This window comes from Parasteatoda tepidariorum, chromosome 6 (genome assembly GCF_982258835.1).
Source record: "Parasteatoda tepidariorum strain Cologne lab strain chromosome 6, Ptep-v5.0, whole genome shotgun sequence".
NCBI lineage: Eukaryota > Metazoa > Arthropoda > Arachnida > Araneae > Theridiidae > Parasteatoda > Parasteatoda tepidariorum.
The window spans coordinates 52,153,592-52,175,022 of NC_141760.1; the positions used below are offsets into that span (position 1 = coordinate 52,153,592).

The 21,431-nt window shown below is 30.6% G+C and overlaps 1 protein-coding gene across 2 annotated transcripts in view; it reads left to right on the forward strand.

The window, feature by feature from the left end:
- Positions 1-21,431, forward strand: part of LOC107437772 (MICAL-like protein 2) — a 52,948-nt gene that overhangs the window by 22,068 nt on the left and 9,449 nt on the right. The window contains exons 1-3 of one of the 2 annotated variants that reach the window (XM_071178673.2): positions 13,335-13,532; positions 19,046-19,216; positions 20,684-20,732. In XM_071178673.2, coding sequence (XP_071034774.1) covers positions 19,065-19,216; positions 20,684-20,732 — 201 coding nt within the window. In that variant the 5' untranslated portion in view covers positions 13,335-13,532; positions 19,046-19,064. Of the gene's footprint in view, positions 1-13,334; positions 13,533-19,045; positions 19,217-20,683; positions 20,733-21,431 lie in introns of those variants that run through there. The other variant, XM_016049873.4, reaches the window with a different exon arrangement.

Below are 21,431 nucleotides of genomic sequence, written 5' to 3' on the forward strand. Positions count from 1 at the left end.
CGAAAAGGGTGTTTTATTTTATAACTGGAGTTGAACAGCCGTCCCAATTCTGAGTTTATGACTATAAATGTTCTACTCCGTAGCATTGTAATTTTAAACCCAACCCAAAAGACAAGGGAACTCCTGCATCAAGCATTGGGACAAACTAGTCTCCTTGGAGGACATTCTGATGGAACCAACCACCATTTACATTTCGTGGAGAGAAAAACCACGTAAACCTCCCATGGTTAGCACGACGGCAAGTGGATTCTAACCCATGATCCGTCTGCCACTGAGGATATTTATGTCAGCATTGTGGACGGTGTGAGCTGGCTGCGGGAATTGTAGAAAACAAATCAACGCTGGGATTTCAACTTATTTTATATTTAAAAAAGATATATGATTCCGGAGAAGTTATATATCTTATTTTTTAAACAGTTTATCAAACATAACTGGAAACTTCCCACGCCTAATGTTAAGAAGCGGAAATCTTGAACTTTTTTCTTCCCTACCCTTTTTCACCTCCAGTTCATTAAGAAGAATAAAAAATGGCCGGATGGAAGAAATTAAAGAGTTCCGGTATAAAGCGAGAACTCGATACATCTGAAGAAGCTGCAAAATTGTTCAGATAAATTAAAGAAAGAAAAGAAACCTGAGAGAGAATCAGTAAAAAACCAGTTATCCTTTTGTAAAAGCTGCGTGATCGGAATATTTGATTAGAGAAACGCATCTAATGATGTCGACATGATGCCGAAACCATTTGAACGTTTTTGTAAATGATAAAAAGATTTCTGTTATTACTTGTGAATTTTTCATTCCGACTTCCGATGAACAGGAGTTTATGGTTTCTTTATGTCATCGACGTCTGATTTAATGTGCTGATAATTTAAATGGAAATTTACTGAATTGTCATTATTTACCCCATCGCTTTATTTGATTACGTATTTTCATACTCGTTTTACGTACTAACGTAGTGAAATGTTATCTAGTTCCGGCTCTTAAAGTTTTCTGAACTTTATGAAAAGATTATCCTTTCTCTCTCTTTCGATTTATTTATTAATTTCAGAGAAATAACATTAAGGAAATATTGTAGGTTACAGTTAAATAATCGGGTTATTTGATAATAGAGACAGGCAGTGCATTTTTATAAATTTAAATACTATGATTCCTCGTATTTTTAGTTTAAAATAGTTAGCGATATTTTCCTTTACAAATTTGCTTTGTCTTATTGTGTAGCCATTTCTCAGTTTTTTCAAAAACCATCCGTACAGTGATGGAACTGTTGTTAGGACTGGTTCAACCCCCAATGGTGACTTGAAGTCCCTCTTAGTGTATCTGTGAAATAACATTTTTGTATGAAAGTTTCTGTATAAAAATAAATTCAGCATATAGTCTTGCATATTAAATTTAATAATCCAATTTATATCATCCTTATTTTAAACATTAAATTGCATATTTTACATCGGTGAAAAGTTTATTGTCCTTTAAGTAAATCCATTGCCCAGTGCAGGGGGGGGGGAAAGGACCACCATGAATAACTTTTGATTTAATGATCGAATCTTAACGTTCCAAGTCTCAATCTTAATGGTTCGAGGGGATGACTTGAAATATGATAATTAATATGTGCTGACGCTATCTTAAATTATGAAATCAGACTCAAAAACGTACTTTCTCTGAATAAACATACCTTTTTTTCCCGATGAATTCGGATATTTTGACCCCCAAAATATAGGGGGTAGCCGCAATCTGGAAAATATGGTTCCAATAGTTTGGTCAGGAGAGTGGTCCAAAGTTTTAACCCCTTAATGTTAATTTAACTTGTTGCGTCTTTAATGTTAATTTTACTTATTGCGTAAAATTTTTTAGCATCTTGAAAAAATTTTAAGTGAATTGAAAAATTTTCTCACACAAATATAAAATTAGTTTGCTCAAAAATAATTCCATGCAAAAATAACCTTTATTAAATATTTATTATTTTTTATTTTATTTAATAATGGTTGAAAAATTTTGAATTGTAGGGTGTAAAATTTTTCGCAGCATTTCAAAGAATATAATTTTACATGGCAAAATACAAAATATGAACAAAATCGGCCGAATAGTTACCTGAAATATCTGACTTTCTAACTTCCCAAAAAATGCAACTAACTTTTTTCTTCTTTTAAGAAAAAAAAATGCATGTTTATTGAGGTATGTATTAAATGTTTGTCGCAATTTCCCCTATCATTTATCTAAATGTTTAAAAAAATTTTTAGAAATTTAACTGTTCTCCCTTGCCATTAAATAAATGAATAAATAATAATAATAATAAAATCTGAAACGAATAGTGTTAAGTAGTTAAGAAAGTAACTTAGTTCTAAAATTTTTTAAAAAAACCTATTAACAATGAAAGTGCTGCCCTTACATTTCATACAATAATGCAATTGTTGTAGTTATGGTATGTTGTATAATTACTAAGTGTATTTGGTTGAAATGAAACCAATTCCTAATATCACAATTTAATTTCTCCCCCCCCCTACAAATTTGAAAATTATTGGCATTACAAATTTGAAAATTATTTGAATATCTTTTTAAAAAATATTTTATCTTTTTTTTTTCCTTTAGTACTAAACGTAATAATTAAGTATCGTTTCACCGTCTTTAATGTATTACGATCGGCATTTGTTTTTTGCATAGTGAATATAATCACGACCTATCTTATTAAAATAATAAATCTTATCTAATTGCATGCTTAGTTTTTGGTCTCTACCATCGAATTGCTTTCAAAATAATTTTTCAACCTCATCTAGCGTTTTTTTTAATCGTTTATTCAAGTTACAATTAACAGCTAAACGAAAACTGGCATCGTTTCCTGTTTACACAGTTTTTCCACCGATGCCATCTTTTAAGAAAAATAAGTAATTAATAATCGAAGTCAGCGAACTTGATCGCTGACTTTGAATACAAATAGGGGCAAGGCTGCCAGTTGAAGGGAAGTAACAAAAAATTAATAAACACTTTTCGCTCTATATTTGGTTATGGAAGTGTTTTTTTCTCGCTTCATATAATCTATGCAAGCTATATCTCACTTTTGTCCTTGGCCCTTACCTTGTAGAAAGAAAAAAAGGGTTAACCAGTTCGATTATCGAGTTCGTTACACTCTGTAATCGACCTTGCCGATGTATCTTTTGTTTTAAGTTATTAAATAAAACCTTAAATAATTACCTTTGTTGGAAACACTCCCTCGAAAAATGCCCTTGAGTCTAGTTGCTAATAAGATTTTTAAAAAAAACATTTTTTTTACCACTTAAGGTATTTGAGGAAAGAATGTAATTATTTTCCATCAAATATTTTTTTCTTAAATTTTTAATTTAGGATTTTTAATATCCTAGCTATTATGCTTTCATGAATATTTCAACGATCACAGTAGAATATTTCAGCTATATTAGGATATTCCAGTATCGGCATCTGTTCGCGCCAACTACAATCGCCAAAGAATTTTAAACTTGACAAATTTTTTAGAAAAATATATATATGTACACGTTTGGTCGTAAGTAGAGGCGAGTTGTACCCTTGGAACTGCTGTGCTGCTTTGTGCTGTCTGTATTTCTATTTGACAAAGGTTTAAAAGCCTAAATTGAGCACACAAGCTCAAAATTGAGCCTGCAAATGTATGAATTCCAATAAAAAAATATTTTGGCGTTGGTGCCGATACGGAAATCTTCCACTGTTTTGAATAAATTTAAGATTTTAATATATAATTACTATATCAAATTTAAATAAATTATTAAATTTTAATATATAATATGTATTTTAAATTTATTTGGAATATTGCTTCCGGAAAAAAGCGCTTGTAAACTTAAACTTTAATAATTTTTTCTTTTCATTTCTCTTAGAAATAGTAATTTTAAATAAAGTGTAGAACCCTTGGCATATTAATTTCAATATTAGGACGACTAATAAAAAACATTATTTTAAATTTTTTTTTTTTTTTTTTACCAGTTTCTACGTTATGAAATTCTATTTAACAGTAAAATCTAAAAATTGAAAAAAAAATTCACTTTTTAATATTTAATTGATGGGCAAATAAGCCTTACTTTCTTTGAAGTTGACAATTTTGCACTAAACTGTTTCTCAGTTTTGTTTTTGATACGTATTTTACAATTTTTGAACATTTCAGCTACATAACAACAAAATATAGAGAACCATTTTGTTTTCTACAGTGGGGCATTTATCTCCCAATTCATGAATTATTTATTCAATAAATTTATCAGTTGAAATTTGCCGACGTTTTAATTTTTATTTAACATCCTTTCAATTTGGTTTTTCCAAAATGGATTTTAAAAAAACATATTCAAAAAATTTATGAACATGTTGGTACACGGTAATAACAGCCTTTAGTTGTATAACCAGAGTTATTTTCTTTTGACAGAAAAAGTATTGTCTTATGCAGAGCGTTTTCAGTGACTAAGAAGAGTTTCGACTCATGATTATTATGTGCAATTAGGCATTATATAAGGAATTTTGTCATGAGCCAAGTGACTTTGAGTTCCGCTTTTACAACGTCTTGACGATTAGGAGAAAAAACAAAAACAAAAAAACTTAAAAAAAGTTGTTCCTATCCGGTATCTTATCTCCTTTTGTGGGAAATGACTCTTCGGCCCTCAGTTTTCATATCTACTGTAGTTATAAACATCTTCTTTTATCACAAGTTTTATACAAAGCTGCACTGGGTGAACTGACTCACATCAGCTGTTTATTTTCAAATCATTCATTTCTCTCATCATCTCATTCTAGCAATATTATGTCAAAGAACGATAGCTGTTATCCATGTTTAGAGTTAAAATTTATCTTTTGCTTCACTTCTTTATTTACAGAAAGAAAGAAAAAAATCTTTTTTGATAGATTGCCTTGCAAGTTAACTTAGAAGAATGCCAGTTTCAACTTCTTTAAGTTAATCATACGCAACACTAAATCTAAAATTTGTAGCATTCCGTACAGAAACTTAATTCACTTTTTACTAATCTTAGAACATTCACTTTTATGATATATTATAAAAGGCTTAAGTGAGGGCAACATATTATAATATTATAACCGTCGTTGAACAGCGGATCCAATTTTTTTGGTTTTACGACTACTAATGTTCAACTCCAAATCCTTGTTATTTTGAAAATTCTGGAAGTCTGAATGATTTCAAAATGGTCTCTTATCATGTTCTTTCACTATACTTGAAGTTTAATGTGAGCTATAAAACTGTACTTTTAACTGTCATTAGATATCCCATGTCTATTTCTCCTCTTAATTTTTCGGTAAATCATGGCTTAGATTAACTTAGTAGTGGATGGTGGCTTAGTAGTGGACCATAGATTAACCGGATCGGTCTATTTAAATTTGTTGTATTCTGTACTTCGTAGGTAACTAAGACGATACCGTTAATTGGGGCCTTCTTAAACGAATTCCTAGTGCACTTTAAAAAGTAATTGTTTCCTAAGAAAAAATATCAAAGTTTAAAATCGAATTACTTTTAAATTTTATTTATTTATTTTATGCTTTTTATTTTATTTAAATGAGTGAGGGAGGGTCTATCTTTCTCTATATTTAAGTATTAGTATCCTATCGCCTTTATCCATTACTCTAGATTCCATGGGACAAACCAAGTGATTTTTCAGAGAATTTAAAGATAAAAGCGAATTCTTGAAGGTGAAAAAGAAAAATACATAATCTTCAATCGTTCGGTGAATTGGCACTCAACATAAAAAATTAAAAAAATGTCATCAATTTCCTAACTTAATCACTTGATTTCGATTTAGAGTCTATGTGTAAAAGGACAAGCTATTACAATCGTTTCTCATTAGCGTGTTTCGTTTGTGATGTGTTACGTTTTCTTCAGAATCTCAATCATCATTTTTAAAGATTTATAAAGTTGACTCACAGGTCTGCAATTTAAAATTGTTTCTATCAAAAACATTATTCAAGATAAGGTATACGTCGTTTTCTTTTTCCGTTCTCTTAGAAATGAGTTCAAAGATTTATTTAAAACAGTGCCGGAGGTTTAATGTATTCATTGCTACGAAAAATAATATTCTGTCGCTGCATGGTAAAAGTAGGTTACCTTAAAAACAAACTCCCAAACTTCTCCTGTCTGCCTCCGAGACTCCTGTTGACATACACCAAACACACCACTAAAATCAATCATTGTCTCTCAACCCAGGAGGCAAACGAGTCTACTTCCACCATTTTTTTCTTCTTTTTCTACCCTTGTATTGACACTCAATTTCGCATCATCGTAGGAACTTAATTGCTCTTGAATCATAAACACTTGCCCGTCTTCGTAGAAATTTCCGTTGCGAAGTTCATTGCTTAAATTAATAACAAATTAAGTGACCTAATCCATTTTATAACGGAATAAGGATTTTGTTCCACGGTGTTCTGTTAAACCTAAGTTGTGATTCATTAGGTTGTTATATAACTAAATTTGTGAATGAAATTATGGATGACAACAGGAAAACCTTTTCAGATCTACACATTAGTGATCTTATATATAATTTTATTAGCCATATTTACAATTTAAAAAAACCTCTTTAATTAGTTCCAAGAAATGAATGTTGTATCGTTGTTGCTGTGAGTTGTAAAGATTAATTGCTTTTTTTCCGACATCAATGGAGAATTAGTTTAAATAATTGTTTAAAATCGTCTGCCAACTCTTGTAAATATAATAACTGCAACTCTGACTAGTTGCTAGGCAACCAAACTACTTTTTCTTGTTATTAATGTTTTTTTGTTTTTTTGTTTATCGTCTGTGTATGTCAGTGCTCGAACTAGCAAAATTTCTAATGCTAAATTCTCTACGTTTAATTAATGAAAAATAAATAATTAGATTTATAAAATCGACCCTTGGGGTGGCTGAGCCGCACAAAAAAGATTAAATGAAAATAAAGAGTTGAGTAAAATATTAAATTGGAAACCAATATCTCAAAACCTGGAGAAGACCCAAAAGGAAATAGTTAAATGATGCATCAAAAGATCTAACCATAATGAAAATTTCAAACTTAAAATTTAAGGCTAAGAATAGAAAGATCTGGAACAACCTTGCTCAGCAGGCCTAGGCCCTCTATTGGCTGTAGAACACGATATCGAGTGATTAGGTAACGATCGAGCGATCGAATTTCCCTTTTGGTTTTCTGTTATAACTAAGTCATGGTCCAAAACTAAACTTTTGATCTATATTAAAACTGACAACGTTAAACTTCTGGCTGAACAAAATGTTCAGCTGTATTGATGATAAGTTATATTATTAAGTTACTTATCTTCTATTATCAAAGGGGGAGGGGGGAGTTATAAACCTAGATTACTAAACATCCGTCAAATAGACTCGATTTTTGACAGTTTCTGCATGTCGGAATGTTACAGTAGCACTTAATATCTTAGAAGATTAGAAATGTCAAAATGTATCTCTTATCTATATTTTAATACAATGTTTCCCTTAACTACGCTAATTTGTTTGGCACAAAGATTAATATACAACGAATAAAAATAAACATATTTTTAATTTGTTGTCAATAAATTGAACGGTTAACTACTAAGTGACACTGATTTTAAATGTTAAAAGTAATCTAATGTTATAAAGGTAATTTTGCTCAAATCTTAAACCGTAACAAACGTTAATCGTTGCCTAAACTCTTATCAAACTTACAGAAAATCAACGAGTTTATTCTATCACAAATCTTCCGCTGTGTTTTGTTATATTATGACAAAATTAGTTCAGCAACTCATGCTGCTGCTAATTACTTACCTTAAAGATGATGCTAAAACTGACTTCTAAGTTCTAAACCACGGGTCAGTAAAACCAGTGGTCATATTCTTCTCTAAAGATAGCCCTCTCCAACATTAAAAAGTGGAAATTGTATTCTTTGTTGTTGTGAGGACTGCATCGATTGTTTTATCGTGACTCACGATTTTTTTGTTGTCACTTTTCCTTACCGTAAATGATTAATAGAAGGACAATTCTTAAAAGATAGGTCGTAAAATTTTTCAACTGTACCCATTGCACTGAAGACAAAAGATGATCTATCTATATTTGCTATCTTGTATTTTTGGTAGACTCATTTTACCTCTTGGAGACCACTTAATGTTGCCCTGAATGTCTTTGCAATAGAGGTTTGAAGTGCTTACGACAAAATAAATAATAAATGCCTCATCTATTGAGTTTGAATTTGTTTATCACTTTTTTTCGAAGGGCAAATTTTATTGTAACGTATTATATGTGGATGATTAATTTTAAGAATTCATCTATTGAGTTTGAATTTGTTTCACTGTTTTTCGAAGGGCAAATTTTGTTCTAACGTATTATATGTGGATGAATAATTTTAAGAATGTATAACTCTGGTTTCATTTTATTATTCTACGAGCCTCCGTTTAGTCCTAAATTTGCTTTCGAAAATGGCATTGAAGGGGGCGATAACTCTTTTCTTTTATTCCTATCATTTATGCTAGAGCAGAGTTCTAACTTACAATTATTTAATTTTCAAAAATTAAGCATTTATAAATTATTGATGGATATCTTGCCCTGCGATCTTCCTTTTCACATTTCAAACATTTCGCGTCTTTTCATTAAGAGCAGGATGATGGAATACGAAATACTAATAAGAGAACAGTTAATGTTCGGTGTTTCAAGCTTTCATTAGTCAAGTAATGAAACCCACACAGTTTGATTTAAAGAAATTTATAAAATAGATTTATATTTATACTTGTAATTCAATTCTTAATGTAAAGTACATATTAAGAAGTTGTTAGAAGTTACTTGGACATCAGGCTTAGATTAAAATAAAGCGGAATATTTAAACTTAACAATTAATTTTAAATGAAAATAACTTAAATATATATTTACTTTTACTTCCTGTAAAAAAATAATAATAATAATAATAAACGCAGAACTGAACACATTGCACGGGGGAACAAACTTTTTTTCGCATACAAGTTATTGATTTTACCTAATTCGGAAATAAGATTTGTTTTGCGCAGATTTTTTTCAAAATGATACTTTTAGTTTAATTTACTTTATGCCTGAGCATACTAGTTTATAAAGAAGTATAGGTTGTATATGCATACAAATACACTTCTCCTCTCCTTTGAAAATAACATTTAAAGCTAAGAAAAATTGTTCTTAACGCATGGCATTATAAATTGAAATGTATTATCGCCTTCCTTCTACTACTCCCTACGTAACACAGACGTAAGAGTATTCAATAGTCACTTGAATGAATTTTTAAAAAATCCTGGTTTGGGATGTATTTTTAAATTGGATAAAAACTGTATCGTGTTGCAGATTTGAAATGAGCGATGCGAAAATGTCCAAGATCTGTTAAAAAATCTCATGAAACGAGAGAAAAAAGAAGAAGAAAAAAAAACAATGTTCTCTGGTGTTATAGTTTATTTGTAATGTATTCTGTGTATTAAGTCTGTAACTTATATTAGACGGTGCTTATGATGTTCTTCAACTGTGTGATATAAAAGTATTGCAATCACATTATTATTTACTGGTGCCGTTCTGCAACTTTAGTCCCATCATTACAGTTGCAGTTGCACAATTTAAGTCCCAGTTAATGTTTAACTTTCTTTTACTCTTCAATTAAAATTTTTGATGAATTAAATAGTTATTTAGTTGAAAAGTATAGTAGTGAGAGTGAATTTTAGGACTTGAAGAATCACAAAATTAGCTTTACAAATACAAGCATAATATCTCAAATGAAAAGTTTCAAGTTAATTTGAAATAAAATTCTAAAAACTTCAAATCGACAATTTTAAACAACCAAAATGTTTAATTAAAAAAATCTCTGCAAAGGAAAACTTCCCATGTCTACCTTTTCTAAATCTTTAATTTAATGTTCGTCATAAAATAACCTGGAGGTCGAATGATTTGATAGATTAGACAGAGAAAGAAAAAAAAAGGTGAACCATTGTTTCGAGCCACCGAACATGACTCTAAGAATAGTAAAAACCGGTAAGACAAAAAGTTAAAAGTAGCCTAAGAATAAGGAACGAATTCGATGTCAAAACCTTAACTTGGTACGTCTCTAATTACGACAGATCAACTATCGTCACCAACTTCACTTCTTTACTTTTTTTTTTTATTCTTACCCGTTCTTCCAATAGGGTGCAATTAGTTCTGCTTTTCGTGATTGTACCTCATCAACATTGTTGGCGAAGAAGTGATTCAAGTCTAGCTAGAATAATAAAAATAGTAAATAAAAACTAGGAAGTCCTACTCACATTTTTTTAAGTGATCAATTATCTAGATCGCTTTTCTTCCTTGTTTAGTTGAGCTACAACGTCTAAGGCAATCCTCTTAGTGTGGGTATAAAAAATACAGGGAAAGAAAATACCGTTATAATAGCCTTAAGTTGTTAAAAATGAAATAATTTTAACTACTAATTGTTAAGCTTTTCAGATTTTACTAAATCTAGCTTTTTTATGTTAATGCTTGAATGAATATTGGCATTTAGGGAAAAGAAATAATGCCTAAATGAGTGGTGTCAGAGAATATGTCAATCTTGTTTATTAATAGCTCCTTGAACATGGTAATGTTCTGAATCAGACTTATGATTCTGAAATTTTAATGAACCATACATGACTGAAACATTTTAATGATTGGGTAGTTAAGAATGTTCTAAAAAATATTCTGAATTAAAATACAATTTTAGCAGGTTATTAATTTCATTAAACAAAGAACGTCCAACTTTATCTGTTCTAAATTTAGAATTTGGCATTATAAAATGTATTATACAGAATGAAGTTTTTCATTATTTAAGTTAGGTCATTATAATTTTTAAGAATATGCCCCAAATGCACATGCCAAACTTCGTGTACATTTAATATTTTTGGACTGTTGACTTAAATTCGTCTAGATTTCTAGCTTGGGGTGTTTGAACTCGAAACGTCAACAGTGAACCAGAGCTCGCCTCTAAAACTCACTGGATGAGAACTAGGATGAACCATCATTGCGGTGTGAATTTGCAGTAACCAGAAATATCTGAATCGTTGAACTTGGAAAATGTTACATAGCACGTTCTAAAGGATTGTAATTTTTTTTTGCATTTGTATCTAGATTTACGATTATCTTTTAAGCAACTGGAAAATCAAGTTTTCAAAAACCAGATAAAGCTCCAGGACAAAAAGATCTTCTCGACTAGTGGTTAACTGACAAAGCATTTCCAAATTTTGATATTTACCTCTAATTAGTTTTTCTTAGAAAAATTGGTTCTTCTTCAGATCTTTATAATAGTTATTATTATTTGAATTGAAAAAACTCGCCTTTCCCGAGAAATGTACCACTTTTAATATGATGCTCCGGCTGATTTTTCTTTCTTTTTTTAGAATGCAAGCTGACATTATGTAATTACTTGTCTTGAAAATGTTTTACAATAGAAGGCGTTGTGAATAAAAAAGGGCGAACGAATTAATCTAATGCTCCATTTCCTTGCTCATGATGTTTAATGATACTATATTGGTGAAGCTTTTTGTGGAACCCGCCTTTTACCTAATGACAAAAAATTAATGCTCCACGTTTTGTTTTCTGCAGGGAGTGAAACATGAAGGGTAGTTTTTCATATTAAGCTTTCTGTACCTTTTCATTATGCCTTTCAATATCTGTACCATTTTTATCTTGTTATTGAGTAATTCAAACCTCCATGCTCTGTTACGTTTGGAAGGGTATTCATTAAAGATATATAAAATTATTATCTTCCCGACTTAACGGAACAATTTCTTGTTATACTCTATAAAAAAGTGAAAGTACAAATGTTGTTGGTAGTGCTGATAGATTAGGAAAAAGAGCCAATTCATTTGATGGATTTATTTACTTCATTTGGTCAATAGAAGACTATTATACAAAATATCTTTTCTCCGTTCAAAATAGCTCTATTTAAAGTTAACTAAATAAAAGTTCTAATTTTTTAGATTTTTAAACAGGTTATATTCAAATTACAAACCTTGTCATGAACTTACAAATTATTATTTTTTCTCATTAAAAAAAAGAAAGATTGTTTAGCATGAACATGATCCTCTCCTATGCTCTTCAATTGTGAATATACATCTAAATTGTGCTATTCAGTGTTACGTAACCTTTTACATTTCTGTTCTGAATCATTGAGAACCTACATTTCAAAATCATACCGATTTCATACAGTTGAGCAAAACAGTTCAATTTAACTCACTAATTTCCGAAAGCATGGAGTAATATCTTGTCACGGTTAGCCATCGATTCAAAACGCCAAAATTGAAAAAAAAAATCTATAATTAGTGTTTAACCACCTACACAGTATTATTTCCAGGGTACATTAGAGAGCAGATTTTCCGGACTACATCCGATTCGGATAATTGAACAACTATGAGAATGTTATTTTGTAACTTCCTTTCACACCTTTTCCAGGCTATAGGATCGGCAATTGCATGTTAAAAATAGCGTGTTTAAATTTATTTTGTTATTATTATTGTTATTTTATTTTATTTTATCATATACCTGTTCCTTTATTAGAAACTACTTTCTATCAACATTGCGTAGGGACCGAGGGTGTGCGGTATTGGTCCTCGTTAAACTGTTCTTCCGTAAAGTGCTCGACTTCGCGTGCAGGTCGTCGGGCTAACGAAGCGGGGGTGCCATCCCCTCCACAGAGGATCAAAATTGGGATGGAGTGTCTTCGGATCATCCTCAGGGATGTTTCGCAGACCGTCGCCAATAGCCCATCGTGCAGCTCTAGTGCGACGTAAATGAACTGCAACAACAATCTACATTGAAACTGAGTGGAACGAATGTGAGGTTCTTTACAATGTTACAAAGGGGCAAAAGAATAGATTTTTTTGACCCCTTTTAGATAATTTGAAAACAAAGAGCTTTCGCGAAAAAAAATCTTTTGAGGAAGGTGGGAAAAATATGTGGTCCTTGTACGAGTCGGATAATTGGACAATCCGATAAATCGACGTCCGAATGATCGATGCTATAATGTAAATGTTAGTTTTATAAGTACTATGCATTATTTTTTTGCAACCAAGTATTTTTAAACCCCAATAATAAAAATTAATAATAAAATAAATTAACTATACTAACTTGAGAGAAATGACTTGATGCGCTGTCCACCTGTTTAGCTTTTCACGTGACAAGTGGATGAATAACAAGTGAATAATAATAAAGAATAACTGTGGAGGTCACTACTGAGTGGGAGGTCGAAAATCCTTCATTCGTTTGATCCGAAAAAAAAATAAGGGGGACAAAAACGTGTGTAGAAAAAGAAAAAAAATGGTCGATTTTTTTTCTTCTTTTCTCTACCAAACTCACCTGGTTACTGCCTTTAGACAGCACAGGGGCTCAAACTACCTACCTGTTTAAAACCGTTGGGGGCCTCTTTGAGGTAAAGCCGACCGGGCGGTTTATTGCCAAAGATTTACGACAACACCTCACTATCGGCTTCAATCTATGCTTCGGGCCCTACTTTACCCACAGACTTACTTCTTTCAAAAAAGTAAAGCTCAATTCCCCCTTCACCTTTTTCTCTATCCTTCAGGTAGCCGACAACTTTTCACTGGTAAGTTTCTTACTATAACACACCCAGTTTCCTAGAAAAAATGAAATAAAAAAACAACAAAAATACGTATCGTTTGACGTGCCTTTCTGATTGGTTTTTAAACTGTTTATTTTTCTTGTTTCATTTGATATCTTGTGATCTATTTGAAAAGTAATGCAACGATTTCTAATTAAAGCTACCGTTATTTCGCTCCATTTCAAAATAATGTAACTGAATAGATAGAATAGATAGGTGTTATTGTGTTTCATTCCTAATTTTTCAATTTATTTCATAATCTCTCTGTTTAGAAATAGTTTAGAGTGGCTTAGTCCTTGATTTTTACTAACTGCTTAACCATAATTGTTCTTTGCTTGGAATTAAAACGACATGCTTATTTTTTAAAAATTTAGCTTGACAGAATAAGACGTAAATAAGAGCCATATCGCCTTTTATACTTCAGAGCTGTTCTTCGCACAAATCCCTTAATTCTTTTATGAGCCATTTTAGAGTCAAACTTCATTAACTGTAATCTTTTTTGTCACAAATGCGTACTCCCCAATGTTTTTCCATCCTCATTTTAAGACGAAAACGAAAAATTAAAATTTATAACTACACCGATTAAACTTTTCAGTTAGTTTTCGAACGGCTTCAGTTTGAAGCTGTCTCCCGAAAATCGAGCCAATGTTATAGCGATGTTAAATCCGAAATTACTGTAGTTATTGGAATGGAAATTATTTTATATTAAGTAAATTCTATAAAATCCATCAAATATTATTTTTAGTGAAAGCTAATCTTCTAGATTTTTCGTAAGTATCACATCACATAATAACAATGAACTTAGATCTGTAATATTCGATGTACTAGGTCGAGCTGGATCTCAATATCTTAAAAACAAGGGATAGTTTGAGACAGACTGGTATGGAATCGGAATTGTTAATGATAGCATGGACTAGGCCGGAGTGTATTCAACGTTGCATTTTTCTCTTACCCTGACACTCTGTTGTCTGTAGATTCTAATTGCAATCAATGCAGTTTACTATCATTATCCGGTCGGCAATTGACTTTTTCAAATGTTTGTCAAGTTTTAAAATTCCATCTTCTCATATTTTTATGTATTCTTATTTTTCGTTTATCGGATTATTACGAGTAGGTTTTAAATTAACGTGTGAATCTTACCAATGTATTTCTTTAAATCGCTCAATTAAGTATGATATTAACTTCTTGCGGGAAGAAAAAAAACGATCTGTCAATTCAACTACAGTTGTGTCATTTAATGGCTGATTTGTTGATCCAGCCATGTGTAAAACACGTTTATTTAATCAACAAAAAAGGTGGTGATAAAACAGCATGTAAAGATGATAAATTATGCCCTCTTAATCTTTCTGCTGATAGTTTTAGTTTTCGGCTTGGCTATTTTCGCACTTACAGCATGGGTGACGCCAACATCAAATGATAAATTAAAACTGAAAACCTTTCATGCATTGCATGTTCCATAACTTGTTTTTGACGTTCGTTTAAAGAAAAATATTTAGAGATGATTCAAAATCTCTTTATGATATATATCCAGTATAAAATGCGCAATTATATGGCATCGAAGGTTATTCTCAAATTAGTCACCGCTTTGATAAACGACCCATTCCTTTATTTCCACGAGTTATGATTACTTCGATGATAAAGTGAAATTAAAATTACCCGCTTTTCTCATTTCATCTCTCCATATTTTAGGTCGAAGGTTACTTATCGCTAAACAATATTAATTTTCTTGATTTATTGGTTTGCTTTACGAGTTAAATGGCTGTTGATTTTGATTTGGCCTCCATCAATTTATTTATTTATTATTTTTTTTAAAGAACTACCTTGATGACCGGAAAATTGTTCAAAGGCTTTAAGAGAAATTTTTTTTTGTCAGAAACAAGTGTTGTCATTTTTTGATGAGGTCAATACCTGTTATTTCGAGGAAAATAAATAATGTGTGGCATAGATTATCGAGCACTTACTTATAAATCTAGACTGAACTATTAATTATTGAAAACTACTTTTTGATAGCTTTATTCTGAGGTTCGGAAGGGCATCAGTTCGTTTATTACTTTTTCTTTCATAAATGTTCGTACGGAGAATGTGATGAAATGAAATGTTTTAAACTCGGTTTTATTATTTTAGAGACTTAACACCATCGGCTGATTTTTCCTGTCACATTTTACCCTTTAAACCCAATTAACTTAACCCCATGATATACGAAAACGTCTGGGAGACGTCATTTGTTTCTTATATCAAAACAATAATTGACGTGTCTCAGACGTCTTCAACACAGAGATGCCATCTTGCTCCAGACAGCAAATAAATATTTTAAAGTGGTAGTTCATCAATTGCGATTCTTGGTTTAATAAATGCAATTTAGTAGATTTTTATCCACCACTATTTCTAAATAATTCGTAGGCTTATATAATTCACCACTTTATAAGTAACTGACCATAGGCTGTTTAAAGAATATGATACTTTAGTTTGAAATTAAAAAAATAATAATAAATAAAAAATTTTGAGACAAACTATTCTATTATGATTGCAGATTGTGAAAACTATGGAATATTATTGCAACACATTTCTTCACACCAAAAATATGAATGGAATACATTCTAATTCTTTATTATTAGGTAACACATTTGAATATGGTTTTGGTATGAATATTGTTGCTGTTTATTTTTAAAACCTGCAAGACCGCTAGCAGAATTTACAGACTGAATCTGCAGCACTATTTTCATAAATCCAAGTTTGCGATTTGTACGCAGTCAGGTAGTGAATATTATTATAAAAATTAAGCTTTATTTAGCAAGATTTGCATGAAAAGGTTACTTGCAAATTACGCATAAAAACTTTACGTTGATGGAATTTAAGTTGAATTTTATACTATGGTACTAAAAAAGAATTAGATCTTTCTACAGTTAAGTCTCTAATCAATTAACATTAAAAAATTATTTTTCTCCTTGTTCTTTGCAGTGTTCTCTCGATTTTCAGCTTTTTCATTTTTATTCGATAAAAGTTAAGAGATTTTTTAAAAAGGGAGTCTTAGCAATTTTACTTGAGTTTGGCGCAGCATATTCCCATCCTATTCAAGTCAGGTTAACGCGGTTGATTGTACCTTTGAATACTGAAATCTTGCATTATATGTATCAAAATCCTTTCGAAAAATGCATTTAAATAGTTACAACCGAATTTAGAGCGATTTTAAAATGATTTACCATTTATTATTTATGGTTATTAACTCAATGAGTTAACACAGGTTATGGATAAAACTCGAAATGTTTATTTTATGCATTCTAAAACAGCAGCAGATAGTTTATAGTAATATTAAAAGATCGGGAAATGCAAGCGGGTTAATAAAAATATCAAAATTTTGTTTAGCCTTTATCTATGGCTATAGACATGAAAGCTTTTAATATTTTTTTATGAGATATTTTATATCTTCGGCTACAACTACATTACTTCAATTTTTTTAAAACTTCCCGTTTTATCAAATAACTATCTATTCGTCGGGCGTTCCCCTCAACTGTTAACTTTTTTTTTACTGTTATTAAATCGGTTTTCGCCTTTGTTCCACCCTTGACCCAGTCTTTAGGCGGGCGGGTTTTTTTCTTTTCCTAATAGGTCAATCTTTGTATACAGCCTGTACACCCAAACCATCCACTTTACTACGGATTTTTTTTTACTCCAGCAGATGTTGCCTTAGATGAATGGAATTTTTTTTTCTTCTGCTTCTTATAATTTTCTCCGCTTTTTATTTGATTGGAAAGTGGAAAAGAGGGTTTTTTATCGTCTGCCTTCGATTGTACTTTCTCACGCGACTTATTTTATAGCGGGAATGATGGCTATTGTGTTGCGGCGTTGCAAATCGTGAAGTTGCAATTCGCCTCGGAGGTGAAAGTGTATATTAGATTTTGGTTCCCTCTCCCCTCCTTTCCAGGAAAAGTTTTCATTTCAATAAAGGTTAACATTCATTAGTTATGGGTATGTTTGCTTGTTAGCTTAGTGGCTATCATCGTCTGCGCCTGGTAGAAATAAGGAAGTGTGTCCCACATTTTCGTAAGCATTGTTCGTTAAGAGGGTGTTAACATATGGAATTTTAAGTGATGTTAATTTCCCCTCGTTTTTCCGTGTATAACGTATGATATAAAAAACTTGGTGGTAAGGTAATATGAAGGGAAAGAGAGTTGAAGTTGAAACTTTAATTTCTATAAGACTGTGTATTATAAATTTCCACGAAGAAGATATTCTTTTGGAATATTTTGTATTTTCCTTCTTTACACAGAACCTCTGAAACTCTTCAAGGACATTTTTTCCTACTATTTTCTTCCCTGAATTTCATTTCATTTCTTTTTCTTGTATTTAAAAAAAAAATTAAAAAAAAAAGGATTTAAATGTGTTTTGTAAGCATCGCTCTCATTATATACTCTTACCTATCTTTTACTTTTCTAAGTAAGCTGCTATTGGCGATATCATAGAACAAAATTTTGTTCCATGATATCGCCATAGCAACCGATGATACAAATTCTAACTTACAACTTACATATTCTCAAACAAATAAAAAAATAGTACTTTTAACATCGTTATTTTAATGTCGTCTGGCGATTTACTCGTATTCATTTGCTGATTTTTATCAACAATTGAACAGGTTGAAGAGAACATGGACCTCCATTGCCGTGAATGAAGAGACAATAGCCAGTGTATATCTCAAAGGGACATACAATTGTCTATTGAGTACACTAAAACCTTAAATGTACAGAGGTGCCAACTTGCTCCGGACAGTAAATATATATTTTAAAGTGGTAGTTTATCAATTGTGATTCTTGGTTTAATAAATTCAATTTAGTAGATTTTTATCCACCACTATTTCTAAGTATTTCGTAGGCTTATATAATTCACCACTTTATAGTAGTTATGTCATGCTATACCTTTCAAAAAGCAAGCAAAATTAGTCAAATATTTGCAAAATTTAATTTGTAGTTATTAACCGCTTTTTGAATCATTTTGGCGTGTCCGGAGCAGTTGGCAACACTGAATGTATTACTACAATTTTAAATAACAAATGCTAACGTAAACAAATGCCACGCTTCAACAAGCAATCAGGATTGAGATATCCACACTATGTCACTTGCAGGTATCCCAATCCCAAATTTGATTTTTGAAAACCTTCTGGAATGTATGTCACTTAGCACTATTAATTAAGGTCTTAGATGTTAGCAATCTAACTGCTGAAAACGAGAAAAAGTTCGTGGTGCATAATTTTACACTGTTTTATTCAGATTTAACAGACGTATAACTAGAAACGCCATATTAATCATTTTTAATTATCATAGCTGTTTTTATTAAAGAATAATTAAACACATTCTGTAAGACAGCCACAACGAAAAATTAAGAGATTTGCTACTGTGTTGTTTCTAACCTTTCTCTCTTGTTATTTTTATAAAATATTTTCTAATACACATCTTCTTAAGAATTTTGTGGCAAATGTAATTAATTTTCAATCTTTTCCTTTTCAGATATTTTGTTGTTAGCATAATGGGTGAGAAACGTGGTATGAGAGCATTGGAGTTGTGGTGCCGACGAGTAACGGATGGTTACAGAAATGTCCGAGTCAATGATATGTCCACCTCATGGAAAGATGGTCTTGCTTTCTGCGCTTTGATACACCATTTTAGACCCGATCTTATGTGAGTTTTTTTTTAATTAAGTTGTGAGTTCGTACCAGTTATTCAAGCATGTTAGGTTAAGTTTTGCCTATCTTTTAAACCTAGGCATGCTAATCGTGAAATTGGGGCAAAATGACAATAAAAAAAAATAAATAAAATAAAAAAAAAAATAAAAAAACACAGTTTATATTTTTTAATTTTTTTTTTGGGGGGGGGGAGAGTTTTTGATACCATGCCATGAAGAATTACTTAGACTTTAGAACAGACAAATATGTAGCATAAACATTTGAAAAGTTATTTAAAAAATTTTTTTTTAAAAAAATTGCCAATTTAACGAGATTTTTCCACCTGGATGGAAGTTATTAATATAAATCAATAATTCTCAATTTTTTAGCATTAAATTATTATCTTTTTATAGCTTTGTCTCAAAAATAAGGTTCTTAAATTTTGGCCTTTCTTTTCTTTTCTTTTTTTTATTCATTTTGGCAAAACAGCTTTGAGGAAAAAAAACACTATTTTAAATGATATATATGATGATAAAATAACAAATTCGCAGAGCGCAACTACACAGAAATAACGTTAAACTAATTTACTTCCGGCATTTCGTCTTCAAAACCCTATCATTGTCTTTATCATTCAAATAAAATACACTAATAATTATTTAATTGTTACAGTACAATTTTCTTCTAATGTGAAGAACTAAATATAGAATATTACGGCTAACATGGGTTTTTAAACTATATTAGCGATACTTCGCTGGCTAAGATAAATATAGTTGCTTCTAAGCCGCATGGTTGCGTAAATTTTTTGTATCATTAAAATAATTGATTTTTTAGTTTATGTGGACCATAAAAATTTAAATTCCACTTCTTGACTAGTGGAAATTTTATTGCTTGTATACACGTACAACAAAGTAGGCTTAAACTCTAAATGTTTCATAACATTCTTGTAGCTAAAAACGATGCTTACAAACAATTAATATTACTGCTAATAAAAATTATGTTTGTATTATATTTTACTCTATGCTAAGATAAAATATTTTACATTTAGTTGGGAAAATCTTGTAGCTACAAAATCTTCCCAACGGTATTATACCATTATATTGTAGTTGCATAAATTCTTTTTTAATATTAGAATTTTAGCTTTTGAAAACCTTAATAAAATTTAAATTAAACATTTTTAGTCTGAGAAACTTAGTTTGAATTATTATTACTTTTACAAACTGTAGTTATTTTTATAATTATCAAAATTGTTTCTTAAAATAATTACTATTTTGTTGTACGAGTACGTTTGCCGCTAATAGGCATGAGTCATTTTATTTATAACTATAATTGCTAGAATAAAATTCCTCAATTTAGATCTTGCATGATTATTAATCGCACAAAAAACTATGTTTATGAATTGGAAGAATTAACAAATAATAATAACAACTTTAAAAGTTTTTTTTCCTTCGGTATAATTATGACACACTTCTCTTCTTTTTTGCAGTGATTTTGAATCATTGTCCAAAGAAAACATGCTGTATAATAATGCACTGGTAAGTTAAATATTTTGTAAGTTGTTTAATTCCTTCTGTACCACTCTGTTTATTATAGTTTCCTTGAAATGTCACATACCGTTAATCCCCCTCAATCTCATTCATACCAATTATGGAAATGTTTGAGATAATTTTAACAATACTATTATATGATTACACTAATGAACAAAAATAAACATTTGTTATAGTTTTTTTTCTTCTTCCAACTAACTTACTCCATTGTTATTCTTCATTAATTTTTTATCTTTACACACATTTAATATCGCTTACACCTTAATCTTTCTTCGATATCGGAGATTTTGTTCTCAAAAATGATCAAAGCATTTGTTAAAAATGACTTAGATAATTGTGTTTTGAGGAAAGTTATACGAAAAATAAAAATCATAGTTTGTTAAATTTTGTGTGTCAAATGTTCTATTCTCCATTTACTAAAATTTAAGAAAAGCAATAAGTCTGTATAATTGCGTTCCCTTAGCAAGTTTTTTTTTTTTAAACTTTTGTTTAACTTTATTTATTAACGTGTCATTTGAAATTAGTTGCCATTCTTTTATTCTTTAAGTTTTATGTTTTTTTTCTTCTTTTAATTTATTTTTAGCTCCTATAGTAATTTCTGTAAGGTTTGCCGAAGTTCAAAAAATATTTAAATCCTGAAAAATTTACATTTTTTATAACTGTGCATCTTAAATAAAAGGATTTCCC